We start from the raw sequence: 18,953 nt of genomic DNA, 5'->3' as shown, positions 1-18,953 counted from the left end.
ATGAGCACCGTAAAGACTACTTTAATTGAAGAACTACCATCAACTGGAAACAGAGGTAAACACATGTACCTTTCTACTCCACCAACTGAAGGAAAAAGAAAATCTTCTTTCCAGTAAAGTGTTTTGAAGGCACTGCACCAGTCCCAACTCTAACTAATTACAGAAACGCCATGCTCCAGCTCTTTTACACTTTCGATGGAGGCGTTTAAAAAATGTGGCAGACAGACTAGCAACTGGAAAAACAGTTTAAATGTGTCACCACAGTCTTTAGGAAGATCCAGAGGCCACCAGGGGACTCTCACATCTCATTCGAAGCCTAGCAGAAATGCAGTGCAAGACCATTCCTCTTAGAGCACCCTACACCCCTCCCCAGCTGACCTCAAAAGTAAAACCTATGACCGTTCATTGCTTGTCTTACAAGCAGCCCTAAACTATAAAACAGTGACCTTCAACCAGAATGTTCAAATTGCAGCTCCACCCAAAGTAATTCCCAGATAATTCTTGAAACCTCTGCAATCTAAAAATCTAAAAACAACCAAACAATTACTTTTCAGGAACGGGCCCAAACATCAGAATGTAATCTCTCTCCATCTTTCCTGATCTTCCTGTAGGCCAGCGGCCCTTAAGCTTTTGACTTCTGTGGACTCCTGTGAATCACTACTGGAAGCCTGGGACGCCCACCTAATCAATTTCTACAATTTGAATCCCTAAACAACGTACAAAAATACCAAGACTGCCTTAAACAAATACACAAATTACAAAATATTTTTTTAATTCCTCAAACAAAAAAATATACAAACATTTGAAGTATGAACCCGCCGCGGTGCGGGCGAAATAAAAGGCGGGCGTGGTTCGGACGACCCCCGGCCGTCCTCCGCACACGCCCACCATGACGTCGGACGGCCCCCCGACGCAACCAAGGTGTTAATGGGAACGTTGGTTCTATTCAATTGTATGCATGATTTCTAACAGATGCTATGCTACACTCAAACATATAGCAACTTTTTCTTATCTTAAAAGATGCTCTTTTTTGTTCACCGGATAACAGAGCTTCATTTCAGGCCACCAATTGGCTATTTGCTGTATTTGTGGTGCTCCCATGAATCAAGCCATGGATATCAACTTAATTTTTAGCTTCCTATTTCTAATGCTTTGCTTTTACAGAGCTTATGAAAGTTTTTACATTTTGCTCGTTTATGTATGCATACTTTATTAGTTTCCTGACATTTGTTTTCTAAATAGTTGAGACCCCCTGAGTAGTTGTCATGGATGTCCAGGTATCTGCAGACCCCAGGTTAAGAAACCCTGCCTGTGGCCCTAAAAACAACCCTTTTCAAAATACCAGCTAAAGAATTTATCAACCACACCATCTCCAGGGTTATGTCAGATCTCGAAAAATCATAAAAATGTTGCAAAACCTGCAGGTCTAGTGGCTTCAATAATCTACTCAGCCTAACGTAATGCTCTAGACACAAGCATTGGTCTAATATTGTGTGATCCTGGGAAACTATTTGATCTCGAGCCATCTTTGTCTTCATTATCATAAATTAGAGTACCTTCAAATATTTGAGTGCAGCATGTCAGCTGTACAAAAAAACTCTTTTTTGATTTAATTGACTAAACCTTTGGTTCATGTATTATAAACAATCTAGCCCACATATAGGGTACCCCTACCATGGCTCTTAGCTTACTAACTTTAAAAAACAGGGTTCCTTCTCCTGAGTTCCAAAGATTCTAGATGGTATTACTGTCCCCAGATAGGGGTGTTTTCCATCAATAAGAGGGATTATAATGTTACAGCGGTTACCAAATTCACAAATTATTATATCTATAAATGGCCCACATGTATAGTTGAAAGACATGAAAGACATGAAACAATTTTATAAAAACATTTTTCATTCATTTATTTGAAAAGAGAATTTTTTCCAAAAATTTGCTAATAGTACATTCTTGTATTTAAAATCATATACATCAACATTTATAATCAGTTTCAGAAATAAAAGCATACAATATTCATTAAAAGTTGCTGATCTAGCAAAGTTTCACAAAAACATTACATTGATAATATCATCATTACTTTTTAGAATTTTTTTTTTTTTTAAATAGATTTTTGGGGGAACGAAATTGTCGACGCTGCGTTTCGGTGCCTCTTTTTTGTATCCTGCACCTTCTTCAAGGACTCGTTCACTGGTTTAATATTATCTATAAAACATGTCACAATACATATCATTAGGCCCAAAGATTTTTTTACATCATTTGCACTTTGATTACTTTGACATTTTGACAACTGTCCTATTATTTGGTAACCCCGAACATTTATACAATCCCAACATTAGTTCTTTCTTGTAGTATATTATGACTTAATTCCCTCATTTTAGAGGTACTGAAGCCAAGGTATAGTAGGCTGAGTGATTCATTGTTAATATATAGTATTTACTTATTATTTGCTAAACGAGATAGGGCTTTTCTTTCATAAACATTATCCCAGACGGTGAACAGTGGGTTGTAACATTCTTTAGTGCTCCATCCTGTTCTATGATTTTGTTTGACTTACCCAAGTTAAGGTCTTCCCTGGTACTAATATTTTAGTCTTGAAGAAGGTGCAGGATACAAAAAAGAGGCACCGAAACGCAGCGTCGACAATTTCGTTCCCCCAAAAATCTATTTAAAAAAAAAAAAATTCTAAAAAGTAATGATGATATTATCAATGTAATGTTTTTGTGAAACTTTGCTAGATCAGCAACTTTTAATGAATATTGTATGCTTTTATTTCTGAAACTGATTATAAATGTTGATGTATATGATTTTAAATACAAGAATGTACTATTAGCAAATTTTTGGAAAAAATTCTCTTTTCAAATAAATGAATGAAAAATGTTTTTATAAAATTGTTTCATGTCTTTCAACTATACATGTGGGCCATTTATAGATATATTAATTTGTGAATTTGGTAACCGCTGTAACATTATAATCCCTCTTATTGATGGAAAACACCCCTATCTGGGGACAGTAATACCATCTAGAATCTTTGGAACTCAGGAGAAGGAACCCTGTTTTTTAAGATTGTTGACCCAATCCTTTTCCTGGCAAAAAGGGTAGCTCCCTCCTTACAATTGTTGATCTCTTAGCTTACTAACAGCATTGTCATCAGGTTGGGAGCAGAAATGTTTTTCAGTGCATGTCTAAACCTCTCACTTTCAATAAATATATTCTGAAAGCATGATATGGTAGTGCACTGTCATTTATAGAAATTGACACAAAATTCCACACCGACATACAGTTTTACAGATGAAATTATATAGTGTACAAATAATAAAATGTTTGGAAATTGGATTACAGCAAACATTGATCATTTCCACAACACCAAGTAAAGAAGTCGGATATGTCTTGATCCTGTTAAGATCGTTGTTTTCATTACACTTTTAAATTTTAAAAAATTGCTTTCCTAACTGCTGATATATTTTGAAATATGTGTACTATGTATTTACAAAATAGTTAAATGTTGTGTGTTAGAAAAAAAACAACATTGTACAGCGTTTCCTTTTAAACTTCCTGAACCACAGTACGATTGTCAGACCACTCACTTTACAGAATCCTCTGACTTTGTAGTCAGGGAAAGAAAAGTAAACATCAATTTTCAGGAGAAAATAAGCAGCAATTTGTAAGATGATATAAGCTGACATTTTATTTCGTTGAATGTACAGCAAACAGGGTTGGACTGGTCTATCAGGCAGTGCCCATGGGGCTAGTCTGACAAGTCAGCGTGTGGGGCGTTTTTTTTGTTGGCTGTTTGTGAGACTTTTTTTTGGTCTCATGGGCCAATTTTTACTGCTGATTTCCCCAATATTAATACAAAAATTACCTGCAGCAAGGTCAAATCTATGTAGTCTCCTTTACCTTGCAAAGCATTTACACAGCGTATCTTAACAAGCTCAAAACTGATGGGCTACTTTTTTAGCTCTCTAATTCACTAATGGAGAGTTACGATTTAATACAAATTGGGTGGCTATTTTATTTTTTTATGTATTCATAGCACTATTTGCACATTTCTTAGTATGTTTGATATAAGAATTTTTTACTGGTCGGTTATGTGATTGTTTTTTGTATTATAGCATTATCTGTACATTTCTCAGTATGTCTGATATAATTGTATAGCAATTTATAAGGAAGAATTTTGTATTGTATGTAAAGTTTGTCCTTTTAATTGTTGGTGTGTTTTTGTGGACCTCCGTAGGAGTTCCAAAACAAATAAATTGACTAATGGGGACCACGTTTATTTTGGTTCTGGGGCATATTTTCTGCCCCAGTCCAATACTGATAGCATATCCATGATTACACTAACCTACAAGGATTTTTAAGCCTGGCTTTATGGTGCAACTGTCGCTTGACATTATTTGATCAACAAAAGAGCTTTCAGAGTTCTACTACTGGTCTGCTTAGTAGGAAACATTATGCCAAAGGCAATTGGTCTACCCAATTAATTGTGAAAAGCATATGGTAAAGCCTATAACATTTGGTTGTTATCCCATTGTGTTACATGCTACAGACAGGTATTTTGTGACAGGTAATCTCACAGTTTACCATAGTAGATAAGGGTTTGGCGATGTCCACCCACACAGACTAAACCTTGAGGTTTTTCACTGAGTAAAGTCATGCTAGAATGTATAGGTTTGATCTGTTTATTATGAAACACTATAACAACGGCAGTCACAATCACCGTATTGTGAAAATAGTGTGTTAAAGACAATATGCTTTTGTATGGATGAATATTATTACACTGGCCTGTAGGCAGGTACTTTGTTCCACAGAGTTTTGTAAATTACCATAGTGGGCATGTGTTTGGGTGATCCACCCAAATGAATGATGGGGATAAAAGATACACACAACAATAACCATTTTAGGCTTTTTTTAGGAGAGAAAGTATTTTTCTAAACCAGCTGTAGCTTTGTATACATTTCTAATTTTATGACTATGTCTGATGTTTACGTTGAAGGAAAGCTTACACTGAGTACAATAGGCCTGAGTTGGTTAGGGTGAAAAGCCAATCATAACAGCTATAAACTCAATTGGTATGCTGGGAAATGTTACATCAGATGCCATAATTTTAGCGTGCTTATTATGAAAAATTACTGTTTGAATAGGGTTGCAGCAGCGAAATCAGGTATGTCCACTCTTTATTTAGCACAGTCCACAGACCGGTAATGCTCATGTTAACATCCCTATAGCTCTAAATAACTTAGTTCAAAGAAAGTAGTCCTGGCTTATTGTGAGAAGCAATGGTAATATGCCTCTAACAGTGGATAGTTTTCACATTGTATTACAGGACATGCAAAGCTATTTGTTTACATATAATCTCATAGATCAGCATAGTAGGCAAGGGTTTTGGTCAACCATTATGACAAGCCGAGGGAGTAAAACTGTACTGCAATGATTCTTGTTATGCCCTACTTAGAGGAGTTGTATATTGTTTTTGCCAAATGTAGTTTTGTAAATGTAAATTGTTAAATTGATACTCGCAGATTTCCATTATGGGCATTGGCGACCCACTCAGATAATCTGCATTATGGTATTTATTATGTTATATTAGAAAGGATTTTATATTGTTTTGACAACTGTATTTTGTATATATTTGTAATTTTAATATGGTATACCTGGTGATTGCCTTGTTGGAAGGTTTATGCCCAACACAGTTGATCTGAGTTGGATATGGTGACAAGCCAATGATAATGGTTATAGGCCTGATTGTTTATAATGAAAGGTTATGATAAAGGCAGAAGACCTGACATACTGATTGTGAAAAGCATATGTTAAAGTCAATAGGCATTCAAGGCAGATCGCTATTATTCTGTATTAGAGCCCACAAATAGATAGTTTGTTAAATGGAATCTCACAGATAACTGTAGTAGGGAAGGGTTCTAGTGCTGGTTAGCCACTTTGACAAATCATGGATATAGAAGATTTACACTGTCAGAATCCTTATTAGGGGCCATTAGGAGGGAGTATTTTGCTTATAAATATATATCCTTACTCTAGTATGCCTTTGGTTTTTCTGAGTACATTTACACTCCTGTTTCTTCCAGGACATTTGTAATGAATGGGACTGTGGGTCAGACCCCATCAGTCATTGGCTCTCTTGCCCTGTGAATGACAGCATTTTCCAATCATGTGTACCTCCACATGAAAATGAGTGCATTTCGGTGTCAAGGTTTTCTATTTCCTTCTTTGGCAGTTCCCCTTTCGTTTCTTAAATGATTCTCTTTATACAGCTCCCCAAGCAGTGCTTACAGGTTGTTTGCTTACTGAGCACTTCATCTGAAGTGCACAAAGTTTCACATGGCCACTTCCTCAATAACAGGAACCATTATGGAATGCGGTTATCTCCGGCGTATCGTTTTTTACCAGTCCAAGATAGCCAACAACGATTTAGAAAAGGGGGTGGTGATGAACAGAGTGTCTGAATTAAGCAGACCACTCTTACCCAGTCCAAAGATCAGGGCTTGATCCATCACCGTTATTTATCTCACTGCCCCATCCCAGCTCAGAACCTGGCTATATGCAAATCAGTCTGTCCCTGGCCCAGTGCATCATGGGAACAGGGCAGACTAAACTACCAAGCCAATTCTTCACCAGAAAGGAGACAAGCTACCGGGGACCGGTTTCTGGCATTTCAGCCGTCTTCGGCCCGGCTTGCTTGAATCCTGATGGAGCAGTGAGAAAGGGACTCATGTCTGAGTATACCCTGCCACACCTATAGTGGCCAAAAACGATTTAGAAAAGGGGGTGGTGATGAACAGAGTGTCTGAATTAAGCAGACCACTCTTACCCAGGCCAAAGATCAGGGCTTGAACGATTTAGAAAAGGGGGTGGTGATGAACAGAGTGTCTGAATTAAGCAGACCACTCTTACCCAGTCCAAAGATCAGGGCTTGACGATTTAGAAAAGGGGGTGGTGATGAACAGAGTGTCTGAATTAAGCAGACCAGTGTAAGAATTGGCTTTTGTAGTTTGGTTTGCCCTGTTCCCATCATGCACTGGGACAGGAACAGACTAATTTGCATACAGCCAGGTTCTGAAACTGGGATGGTGCAGTGAGCTAAAAAACGGTGTTGGATCTAGCCCTGATCTCTTGACTGGGTGAGTGCTTTCTGCTTAATTCAGAGACTCCGTCCCTCACCACCCCTTGTTGTAAATACAAGATAGCCAACAAGTAGGGTTTAAATATGGGGCGCCCATGCTGTAACTTTAAAGTAACGATAGACTATTTGTAATAACTTCGTAAGACAAACACCAGCTGCTATGTTTACTTTAGGTATTGCAAGGATATGCTAATTTCTACTTGTATTCTTTTAAATTTCATATGTTATTGATTTTTTTTATTGAGGTTGTGACAGAGTGTGAATGCAAGCATGAGCTCGTGGAAGAATGAATGGATGGACACAGGAGTACAAAGACTGGTGACATAGTGCAAGTGTGATGAGTTACTGAATGCCTGAACCCATCAATGACACACTAGGCACTTTTGCGCAGAAGCCATGCCTATCGGCTTTACCAATACTTGTGTTTATTTTATTTGGCTTTGTTCTGTCCTCCCTCTGTCAGTGCACTCTGCCCTCTCCTGACTACTGCCAGCACCCGGAGTAGACTCACCATGTAGAGGGTGAAGGGGAGTCCGAGCAGGAACAGCCAGAGGTAGAGGTGTATCGAGTTCACCAGGGTGCTCTGATGGGGGTCGTAGTACCAGCCTCCCGTGAAGGAAGCCCAGACTCCCTGCCGCAGCATCTGGAGTGTCTGGGACCCCATCCTCTTCCACCGCTCGCCTCAACCTGTGCGGAGCTTACTACCGTTGCACTTGGACCCGCCGCTGACCCCGGCGGAGCCGCCCACCTACACCAGAGCCCGGCCTAGCTCTACCCCCTGCCGCCATCTTGTCTCCTAGCACCCGGGAGGACTGGCCCCCGGTCCTCCCAGCCCCGCTCCGCTAGACCTCCATCCCTTGCGTGCGCCACAACGAGCAGGTACGAGCGACCAACGACTGAAGAGGGGCAGCGTCATAAACAGAAGGCGGAAGAAACCGCATAAACATGGCGGCCACGACACAACATCATTTCCCCCTTGTAACGGAATTGAGAGCAGCCCGAAATTTACACAAGATCCGATTTTCGAGGAAGTAGACCACAAATTGAGAAAATATTATAGAAAAATATATATTTAATAGCTCGATAACGAGGGCCAAATCTATTTCTTAAAATGATTCACACTCGTTTGGCATTTGGCCAATATTTTCATAATAAATACAATTTCTCATTGTTTATGTTACAATAGTAGTTGCTGTGGAGCTGTTTTCGCTTATAATTAAAAAATAATACTGCCCCAAGATGGCTGCTGATTTTTACCGTTATTAGCAGGCAGGGACGGCCCACTCATTGAGAAAAATAGAAATAGGACCGCACCGGCTAGCATTTCCGTCTTGTAGGTGTCCGACAAGCGTGTTCATACCACAACAATACCCCCGGGGCCGAATACCGCTGAGTCCCCCCGGGGCACCCGTGCACAGGTGGGTTTGAATGTTGTGGATTGTCCAGAGTAGCCCACCCTAGAGAGTGAGGTGCGTGAGAAGCTCAGCCACATCTCCTCGAGAGAGATCTGGAAGCCAGACCCGCTTGCATGTTATTAATCCTTAAATCAGTTTACGTGTTTGAATAAAAATAGTAGGTATGAAGGTGTGAGGGTGGGATGATCCGTGGACAGGTAAATACATTGGGGGTGGCATTAAAGGAGAGCTGATGAGAGGTAAACGTGCATTAAAACACATTAAGGAGTTTGGATCAAGAGTTAGTGTTTAGCTGCCTAGTTTCAGTTTGCATATGTGGGACATTTCCTTGTCTCCACTGTGATCGTGTGACACCAGTGCCTTACGAGTGCCCCTTTGACTGACACGTTTATATTTTGCGCTTTTAGTTCTAATAATTTCAGTTATGACTCTTATGGTTATACAGTCCCTGTGCTGCTGGATTTCTCGAGCTTCTGAACTGCAGTTATTGTTTATGCGTTAATGTGACTTTCGAGATAAGATTCCAGTGGGTGATGTGTGACAGTGTCTTATAGATGGAGCTCAGACGCATTTCCAGTGAAAAGGAAGTGGAAGACATAGTTCTTGGATGTAGGAAGCTGGCTCTTTATATGGTATACGAAAACAAGATATATTGTGAAGAGTCCAGGTATTCCCTTATGAGTGGGCAGGGGCTTGTTGGAGCAATCCCAAGGTGCTCTTCCAGTTTTTAGTGTGGTCGAACAGCCATGGTGTGGTATTGAAAAGAAATGCTAATGCAGGCGAAGGGTAAAACACAAGCCGTTTATTAACAGCTAATAACTCTCTGAGAAGAATGACCCCAGCCACAGCTGACAAGCTGACAGTCCGCCTGCCGTCGTTCCTCTGTCACAGGCGCACACCGTAGAACGTTGCCTGCTGTGACATTCGCACTGATGTCACAGCGGTGACGGGGGAGGCGTGAAACAAAAGGAATGTTTGGCAGTTCCCCCTGTGTAGGAAGATACCACACATCCCCCTTCCCTGCACAAAACAAGAAAAACAGTAGATAGGGAAAACATATGAACATGCGTCGATGACTATTCAGTAACATATTGCTCCAGATACCTAGGCCGACTAACCACCCTTTGGTTGGCCCTGCGGGTAGGGTACGGTTCCCCAGTACGCCCCTTCATGGATGAGTTCCCCTTTCTCTGGGGATTGACTACACTTTTGTCCTCTATGCCTTTGTCCTCATCAGGGAAGGGACACCTTACTACTCTTCCTAGATTCCAAATCTTCCCCTCTTGCGTCTTTACAGCATTCTTAAACAGTTTGACAATCCTTGTGGGTTTGGTAAACTCGGACCAGCTTGCCCTGCCAGTAGGCGCCTGTGGAGAAGTGTGGCTCAATGGTTAGAGCGGCAGACCCTGATGCAGAGGTCTAGCCCGGGACCGGGGTTCAATTCCCCGCCTCGGCGGCGCTTGGGCTCAAAAATTCCACTGACCTGATAATTCTCGCCTCGGTGCCTATTCCAATCATAGAGTCCCACTCTGCAACTCTGGGCAATAGCTTGCTTAATCTCCACAACGGCCCCCACAACGCTAAGGATGCCTGGCCTTCACCCTGGGGATGCCCAGGAGTGGACGCCTCACAGGGAAAGCTAGGAAGGGTTCCACAGCGGTATTCGTACAAGCGCCTTGAGACCCTTGTGGGTGAGTAGTGCGCTATACAAGTATCAATTTACAAGTATCAATTTACATTTACATTTTTACTGAGTCTCCCACTTGGAATCTTACATCTCTCACCGAGTGCAGTTTGTCCTATCTGTCTTTCCTGTCTAACATGGCTTTATGCTCCCGGTCAACCCTCTGCGCTTCTCTTGAGTGTCCAGTCCACCCTTTATGCCATCGCATCCACCCCGGTGAAAGTTTAGTGATGGGTTTTCTTGCCCGAAGTAATTCGAATGGAGCAACGTCGGTTGTCTGGTGAGGGGTCATTCGGTAGGCTTCTAGGTGCTTCCCTACTTCTTCCTTCCAATTCAGTCCATTTACTCTTGCCAGTGGATGCTCTCCTTAAGGGTCTTGTTGAACCGCTCGACCGTCCCGTTGGTCTCAGGATGGTATAGAGCACAGCGCTTGTGTTCGATCCCATTGAGCTCAAGGAAGTGCTTCATTTCTTTGGAGCAGATTTGCTCCCCATTGTCTGTCAGCAGGCTCTTGGGTAATCCTTCCCTGATGAATAATTCCTGTAGGAACTCAATAACCACTTTGGTGGTGATCTCGGACACTATCTTCACCTCTGGCCATCTGGAGTGTAGGTCCACTAGCACCAAAATGTAGGGGGTGCGAATTTCACCCGACAGCGGGCCCACAATGTCCAGTGCCACATCTTCCCAGGGCCTCAACGGGGGTGGTCTACATTGCATGGGAGGCGTGTGTTGTTTCAACACCTTGTCGCTGATGGTGCATGCTACGCAGTCTCTTACTTTCCTCTCGATCACATTGTCCATGTCGCATCCTCTGTTTAGTTTTTGTGATGCCCAGGTGTCCTTCATGGGCCAGATCAACTAGGTACTCCCTCAGGTTTTTGGGAGGTATCAGTCTTGTGCCACTTAACAGGCATTTGTCAATGACGGACAATTCATCCTTGACCTTCCAGAACGGGCGTAGGGTCACATCCTGTTTGTCTTTGTGCTTCCAATTTTCTTTTACCCTCGCGTACACTTCCATCAACTGGTCATCCGCCTTTAGGGCCTCTTTCCAACTTTCGTCTGCAATGGCTCCTTGGCTAATCACACAAACTTTTTCCGCTTGTGACTCTTCCTCTTCGTATTAATTTCCTTCGACCGCTTCCCCTTCCTTTGTTTCTCCCACAAGGCGTGAGAGGCAGTCTGCTGCGAGGTTTCTTGTCCCAGGTACATATTCAACGTTGAACGTATACTCCTGTAGATTTACAACCCAACGTCTGATTCTACTTGAGATCGCGTCGAGCCCTTTCCTTGTAAGCACTTCGACCAGGGGCTTATGGTCAGTTCTCAGGTTGAACTTGGTTCCCCAGACGAAGTCCCGGAACTTATTCAAGGCCCAGTGCACTGCCAAAGCCTCCTTCTCAATTACAGAGTAATTGACTTCGGACTTCCTAAGGGATCTCGATGAGAAGGCTATGGTTTCCTCACCACTCTCTCCAACTTGTGTGAGGACTGCCCCAAGTCATTTTGAACTCTCATCCGTTGTCACAACCGTCTTTCTGTTCTGTACAAATGCTTTGAGGCTTGGGGCTTCCGTGAGTGCTTTCTTCACGTCCTCTAATTCTTCTTGGCACTGCTCATCCCAGCTGAACACCACGTCTTTCTTGAGCAACTGGCGTATAGCATAGGTCCTGCCTGCGAAGTTCTGCACAAACTTGCTGTAGAACTCCAGCATACCCATAAATGATTTTATTTCCTCCTTGGTCTTTGGCCAAACGGATTATAGTGTTCTGGTGCTCTGCTTTGGGCTGAATGCCGCTTGGCGTTACTTTGTGTCCTAAGAAATCCAATTCTTTGCATCGAATCTAGCATTTTTCCCTTTTCACAGTAAGGCCTTGTTCTCTGAATCACGCCAGCACCTGTCTCAATCTTGCATCGTGTTGTCCATTATCCGCGCCGAAGACCAGTACATCGTCCTGGTAGCACATTACCCCAGGAATACCTCGAAGGATGCTTCCCATGAGTCTTTGGAATACCGCTGCGGCCGAGACTAGCCCGAATGGCATTCTTTTAAATTTGAAAGCTCCCATTGGCGTGACGAACGCTGTGAGTTCCTGTGAGTCCTCGTGAAGCCTGATTTGGAAGTAGGCCGATGTTAAGTCTAGCGTCGAGAATACTCTTGCTCCTTCCAGCAGGCTCATCATCTGCGTGATGTTGGGCAGCGGGAATTTGTCGACCACCACCTCTTTGTTCAGTGCCCTGAGGTCGATGCATAGACGGACGGACCCATCCTTCTTCTTAGCTGCGACGATCGGCGCCAGCCACTCCGTCGCCTCCACTGGTTCAATTACTCCTTGGTTGCATAGTTTCTCCAGTTCTGCCCTGACTGCCTCTTGGATAGCTATGGGGAGGTTTCTTACCTTAGCTAATACTGGCACTTCAAGTTCCTATAGTTTTATCCTGTGAGAATAGTTTTTTAGGCACCCTAGTTCAAATATTACTTATGTACTGTGGGATAACAACCCTAAGATGCCTTCTTCCTTATGCCTCACGGAAACTTATCTTCACACACATTTATATGCAACAGGGATGAACACCGCCTACATCTTGATATACATATTGTTGCTTATTGTCTAACTCTATTAGTATACTAGTGTGCTGATATACTTTGAATGCTACAATACTAGGAGGGTGGAGATGGAAAGGATTGTGATAAAAAAAATTGTCCGTGGGTCACACACAAAAAAAATAGACCTTGTCTATATACTCAAAATACCAGTGCAATCAAAAACCACTTCAAATTCCAGGATGGTTCACAATGCAGCAAAGACACAACACAGGTCTATTTCACTCGTGCCCACTAGATGGCACAGATGCGCTACGAATTTACTTTCTTTATAGTCCTTTACTGGTGAATGCCCATATGTTATTCTTCTTACTGATTCCTAAACAGGTTGCGATCGTGCTTTTCTTGTAGCTCGCCTTCATGCAATGCCACGCGCTTGTAGAAGTCTCAGCCTTGCGCTTTTCTACAAGTTGCCTTTGCGCAATCCAAGTGTCTCCACACTGTATCTCCCTCGCCGGATGTATGACGCAGGCTATTACCAGGCGTACCGTTACAACGCTTGTTTTACAACACAAGTCGTTACCACAACTTGCGCTGTAGGGTGCAGACTTAGGAATTTACTATTCCAACACCAGTTCCCGTGGATAGTAGGGAAGGTGTGGGAATAGTAAATTAACTATTCCTTGTCCTTGAGCACCCTCCAGCGCAAGTCGTGGTTACGATTTGCGTTGTAAGAGACGCGTCGTAATGGTAGCGCGGGGTAAAATCCGTGTCGTAAAGGATGTTCCCCCCCCCTCACTGGCTAGTACTTCGAGCTTTCAAACAGTCTTACACGACTTTTGCAGACCCTCACAGGCAGCTTGTATGAGTTTGCTATTCCGCTGCATAGCACTTTTTTTCCACCAATCTCTGCTTCGTATGCGTTAAGAATGGGGTGAGGATTATACTTCTTTGGCACCCACTTAACTTAGATCAGGATATCACTTTATGTCTCCACGCACTCAATGTCACGCTCAGACACTTGCCTGGTTACAGTTCGTTTCTCCTTACTTCCTTCCTTTCATCAGCCGTGATGCTTCTCTTGAGGCTGTTCTTTCCTCTTCATCATACGATAGCAGGGCTCGACAAATCCACTCGCCCGCTCGCATTTGCGAGGGAGAATGGATGAGGACGAGCTATTTTTAGCTCCTACTCGCCTTCTGGCGAGTAGGAAACAAACTAACTTTTGCCCTCTGCCTTTGAAAACGGAGCAAAAGTGACAAGATAACAAGATTTAAAGGCATTTTTATTGCTCACAAAGGAACTAAGCAATAAAGATGCCTTTAAATCTTGTTAACTTGTCACTTTTGCTCTGTTTTCAAAGACAGAGGTCAAGTAGGTTGCAGTTGGGTCGAGGGGATTTTCCAAGTTACTAGACCTGCAGGACTAGTACAATTTTTCAGATTTGTCGAGCCCTGGATAGCCGTAGTGTTACAGTTAACCTCGATGCCTCAGCTATCCTTCCTTGTCCTGGGCCGCTGTAAATGCCTCGCGTGTTGGGGTCAACTCCTCATAATTCTTCCGTTTGTCCTCGTCGCCAATGTGGTATTGAAAAGAAATGCTAATGCAGGCGAAGGGTAAAACACAAGCCGTTTATTAACAGCTAATATCCCTCTGAGAAGAATGACCCCAGCCACAGCTGACAAGCTGACAGTCCGCCTGCCGTCGTTCCTCTGTCACAGGCGCTCACAGTAGAACGTTGCCTGCCGTGACATTCGCACTGATGTCACAGCGGCGCGTTCCACAGCGGTGACGGGGGAGGAATGTTTGGCAGTTCCCCCTGTGTAGGAAGATACCACACATGGGCTTATCCGAGAAGAGTGTTAGACATCTGTCATGTAGTTTCAACTCTACAGTAGGAACTTCCCGTTTGTGAACATCATAATCGTTGGGCTGGTGCTTGACGGATTCCATGCACCCACCCAGGATATTTTTTTCTATCGGCCAACTAGCTCATAGTTTCTTCAATAAGCACCCCCTAAACCTACATACGAATCGTGGTGACAAATCTAGAACCCTTTTGCCCGATCACTTGTGCTCTCTTTCTGTCAAAGAAATATACATAGAATACACATTCGGGCATTGTGAGAAAGGGCCCTTTTTAGATTGGGCTTACGCAGTGCGCATGTGCTGCATAGGAGGGCCTTCAGCCGTCTCTCTACTAATTTTCAAACACACACTTGTGCTTGTGGCGGCATCCACCTTGCGGGAGCAAGCAGGGGCGCGCCACAAGCACTAGTACAGTCCTTGAAAATGAGCAGACTGCTCTCCCAAGTGCGTGCACGTCTCTCTCCTCGCCCACACGTCCCGGCCACTCACTCGCTCCCCCCTCTCCGTCTCCTTTTTGCTTGCACTTCTTGTTTGGAGAACTGGCGAGTCTGGAAGTAATTTCTGTGACTGATTAGAACTAAGTCTTTTTTAGAGTCGTGGCCAAACTGTACGTTTAACTGCATGTAGAGTGGTTCTACCTTACACTGGTTGTCAAAGAATTTGTGACTAATACGTTTTTTGGTAGGTAGACCGAAGAACGCCCTCGACGCGCATCCTTCTGTGCGTACTTGAAGCAGGCAGCCTTTATCGCTGTGTCCTGTGGCGCAGCATTGCAGCTGTGTTCAGATTGCTGCTGGGCATAGTCTTACTCAGTAATATATTCTTTCCAGGTGACGGACACCGGAGAATTCCTGTGTACACCCACCCCTCACCGCCATCCGCCCTCCCTCACTTGCCCCTGGCTGTGCAGCGCATTCGTCTCCAGTATCAGCTCACAGTGCCAGCCCATTGCAGAGCCGGTCTTTCTGAGCCCTTCTCCACCTGCAGGTTCCCTCCAAAGGTCACTGCAGTAATTCCTTACAAGGCGGCGCCTTATCGAGCGGCTCCTGTGTCACACTGCCTTTAGCCTGGGAGATAACGGGTTCAGTGCAATTCGCTGCTTTGAATGGGGATGGCACTTGACACGCCCCCACCCCTAACCCTCTCTCCTTCGTCTACTCACATGCTGCTTCTCCCCCATGCACTCTACCACCTATTCCTGTTCCAAATAATTCTTCCCCGGCTCTGAACCTTACCTTGACGTTTTCGGCTCTACATTACTAGCCCCTCAGTACACCCATTGTCCAGCAATGGGGCACCATAGCCACTGGTTTCCATCGTAAATGAGTGCCGATTGTGTAGATTGGTATAATCCTTCATTGTCCGCTTTGTCTGGGACTCCTTTAGTGCACTCGACTTCTACCTCTGTACTGGGGAGACAATACTTCCATACAACATCTATAGTGAGGTTTGCTGCATGCAACGTGATAAGGCGGGCGGGGCTGTGCGTCTGTCACCTAATGCATGAACTGAAGGATCTGTGTATGACTCGTGGCTACAGGTTCGAATGTCAGTGAGTCAAATCAGCCATTCAGCCTTTCAAAGGTCGATAAACGAGTAGCATTGAGTAACACTACAGACCTACAGGTGAGTAGAGCCAATATACCTCTTGAAGTGAAAATGTGCCTTTCCCTACATACACACCACTTATGCCCACCACTTCAAATGCTTCCTCTATAGTTCGTTTCCCATAGAGTTTGCTTTCAATAATGCACTGCTCTGTACGCCACTCATTTTGGCGCTGTCCTCCTTCGCCCACTCTTTTGAGTGCTTTGCACCTTAGTTATCGGGTGTTCTTCTCCGTGGAATGCCCTTTGAGTGCCCCATTCCCCTTAATTTAGATCTCTGTGGTTACTTGGAGCTTTTATGTAGAGTTCAATGTCAGCCTGTCAGTAATTTCAGCATCTCCAAGTGATATCGAAATTGTGTGGGAGATCTTGGGGATTGCAGGGCCCACCACTACCTGTCACAGCTTGGGAACGTTTGGTGTGGCCAAGGGTTAAAGAGGAGTTTACAAATGCCTAAAAAACCTGGCAAGTTTGACGTTCTCAAATGACCATTAACCAGCCATTTTGTAAGGATTTACTATGCTCTAATTGTACACAGTAGTGGCAGATTATTACGCAGTGCTAAAGCCACATATGCTTTCAAGGTATCCTTTTATGGATTCCTGGCAGGCTTTATAAACCTGTATCATGGTGTTTGCAGATGTACGACTCAATTGACACTCTTCGTGTTGTTTTAAATCTTTGAAGTAGGTGGCTGAAACAGATACTAAGAGGAAGAGTTATGCAACATTTGTGAGTCTATAAAAAGCACCAGGCTTTAAAACCAGGGTTTAGCTACTTAATATGTACTTCCTATACCCAGAATCAATACTTTCGTTTTAATCTGTAACTGACAGTGAAATAGTTATACGTCTGAATGCTCTTTCAGTGTTCCCCATATAGACAACACTACCTAAGCTGCTACTCTTCACCCTCCCTAGTCCTAACAAGCATTGGTATAGCCAATAGGTCTCGCACCTGGACCTTAAAAGTGTTTAGTTATCCAGCACAATATCCTTGGTGCAACAACATCAAGTGTTGCATGGCTAAACACTTTTAAGGTCCCAAAGGCGAGACCTATTGGCTAAGCCAATGCTTGTTTGACATTGTTAGCCCCAACTTCTTTATTTTATTTTTTTAGTAATCTTTTTATTGTAACACAGCAAAATTATGGCAGTACATCATCAATCTTACATGCACAGTTTAACCATTAGCACCCCTTCCTCCCCCGTGTATTGCTCATGGGCCAGCCCCCCACTTTTTTGCCTGGAAAATGATGAGGTTTTAAGTGCATAGGGACCCTGTCAACCAGGTCCCCTGTGCTAGCTCTCCTTCCCTAAAACTGTACCACGATTGGCAACTACAGACCCCCCTGTAAGTCCCTAGTAAATGGTATCCCTAGTACCTAGAGTATTTAGACCGAAGAAGATCCCCTAGAGGCCCCTCAACAAGGCCATGCAAACTGCCACTGCAACCTGCATTCCTGGGTGTAGACAAAAACGTCAAAGTCGACATGGCACACTGCCTATGTGCCATGTCAAATCAGCACTGCCTAATGTATGAGTAAGTCACCCCTCTAGCACGCCTTACAAGCCCTAAGGCAGGGTGTACCATATCTCAGGTGTGGGCATATCTGCATGAGCAGATATGCCCCTACAATATTTAAGTTTATTTTCAATACTGTAAGTGCGAGGGAAGATATAGAGTACATGGGCTGGAATCTAGACAACTGAAGTTCCCCAGCACCATGATGGCTTCACTCAACCCAGGAGTGTTGGTACAGAGCAACTCCTCTAAATAAACCCACACTGATGCCAATGTTGTATTTATTAAAACATGTACCCAGAGGGAACCTCCATGAGGCCCCCTGCAAACCTACCAGCCCTGGTGTGGTCTCTGACTGCCTTTAGACAACCGCCTGCCACCATCAGACATGTTTTTGGGGCCCCCTGAGGCCAGGAACAAAGACCATCCTGGGCGGAGGTGTCACACTTCCTTCCCCAGGCAGGCACAGTGCTCGAGAGGGAAGCTTCAAAGGCCTTGCAGCATTTGTATTGCGACCTCAGCCTCTGCTGCTAGCAGCAGATGGCAGCCCTGATTCAATCCCCCATTTTGTTGTCTTTACAGGCTGGAAAACTAAGAGAGAATAGAAGGTGTGCCCCCTGTCGTCAGCTCCACCCCTCAGGTGCTCAAGGCGAAGTGAAGCATATTTTTCCATGCCCACAATCTTAAAAATGGTGAGACATATCCAATCAGGTCTAGGACTATGCCCCCGTCCCACAGGAGGGTGGCATACTAGAGGGTGTAAACACCCTGGGTAGAGAACCCATTGGCCCCACCTGTCACTCTCTGGAATGCCCCTAAATCTAGTATTTAGGTGGCAGCCCTGTACCCTGAAATTAGATTCCTGACGAGCTACCAAGCCGGGAGACCGAAGAGCCAGGAAAAAAACAGATTTTTTTCCTCCCATTGGTTAACATTGCTGAACTGAAAAATTGTGTCTACTTTTTAACATGAAAAGTATTTTTATTGAAAAACATAATTAACTTGGAACGTACATGTAGGATCTAAAATAAACCTAGTAGGAAGCTTATATTTATAAAATTGGTGTGGATATCCTTTTTGAGTCGTGTGTCGTTTATAAGTCACTGTGTGTATAACAAATGTCTTACACTCCTTTGTGTTAGATCTAATTCTGCTCGGCCACACTACCACA

General features: G+C 43.6%; 2 protein-coding genes across 4 annotated transcripts in view; one reads left to right on the top strand and one right to left on the bottom strand.

Annotated features, from left to right (window-relative positions):
- The window catches only part of PCNX1 (pecanex 1), a 580,339-nt gene extending 572,190 nt beyond the window's left edge, over positions 1-8,149 (bottom strand). For 2 of the 3 annotated variants that reach the window (XM_086937051.1, XM_086937053.1), the window contains exon 1: positions 7,647-8,079. In XM_086937051.1, coding sequence (XP_086793177.1) covers positions 7,647-7,799 — 153 coding nt within the window. In that variant the 5' untranslated portion in view covers positions 7,800-8,079. Of the gene's footprint in view, positions 1-7,646 lie in introns of all 3 variants that reach the window. The other variant, XM_086937052.1, reaches the window with a different exon arrangement.
- A 305-nt stretch (positions 8,150-8,454) lies between these two features.
- Positions 8,455-18,953, top strand: part of LOC147689622 (uncharacterized) — a 123,806-nt gene continuing 113,307 nt past the window's right edge. The window contains exon 1 of the mRNA XM_086937050.1: positions 8,455-8,553. The gene's annotated coding sequence lies outside the window, so the exon portion shown is untranslated. The remainder of the gene's footprint in view (positions 8,554-18,953) is intronic.

The sequence above is a fragment of the Lissotriton vulgaris genome, chromosome 9, assembly GCF_964263255.1.
Source record: "Lissotriton vulgaris chromosome 9, aLisVul1.2, whole genome shotgun sequence".
NCBI lineage: Eukaryota > Metazoa > Chordata > Amphibia > Caudata > Salamandridae > Lissotriton > Lissotriton vulgaris.
Note: the sequence above shows the minus strand (reverse complement) of the source record. Positions and strands in the feature narration are given on the sequence as shown.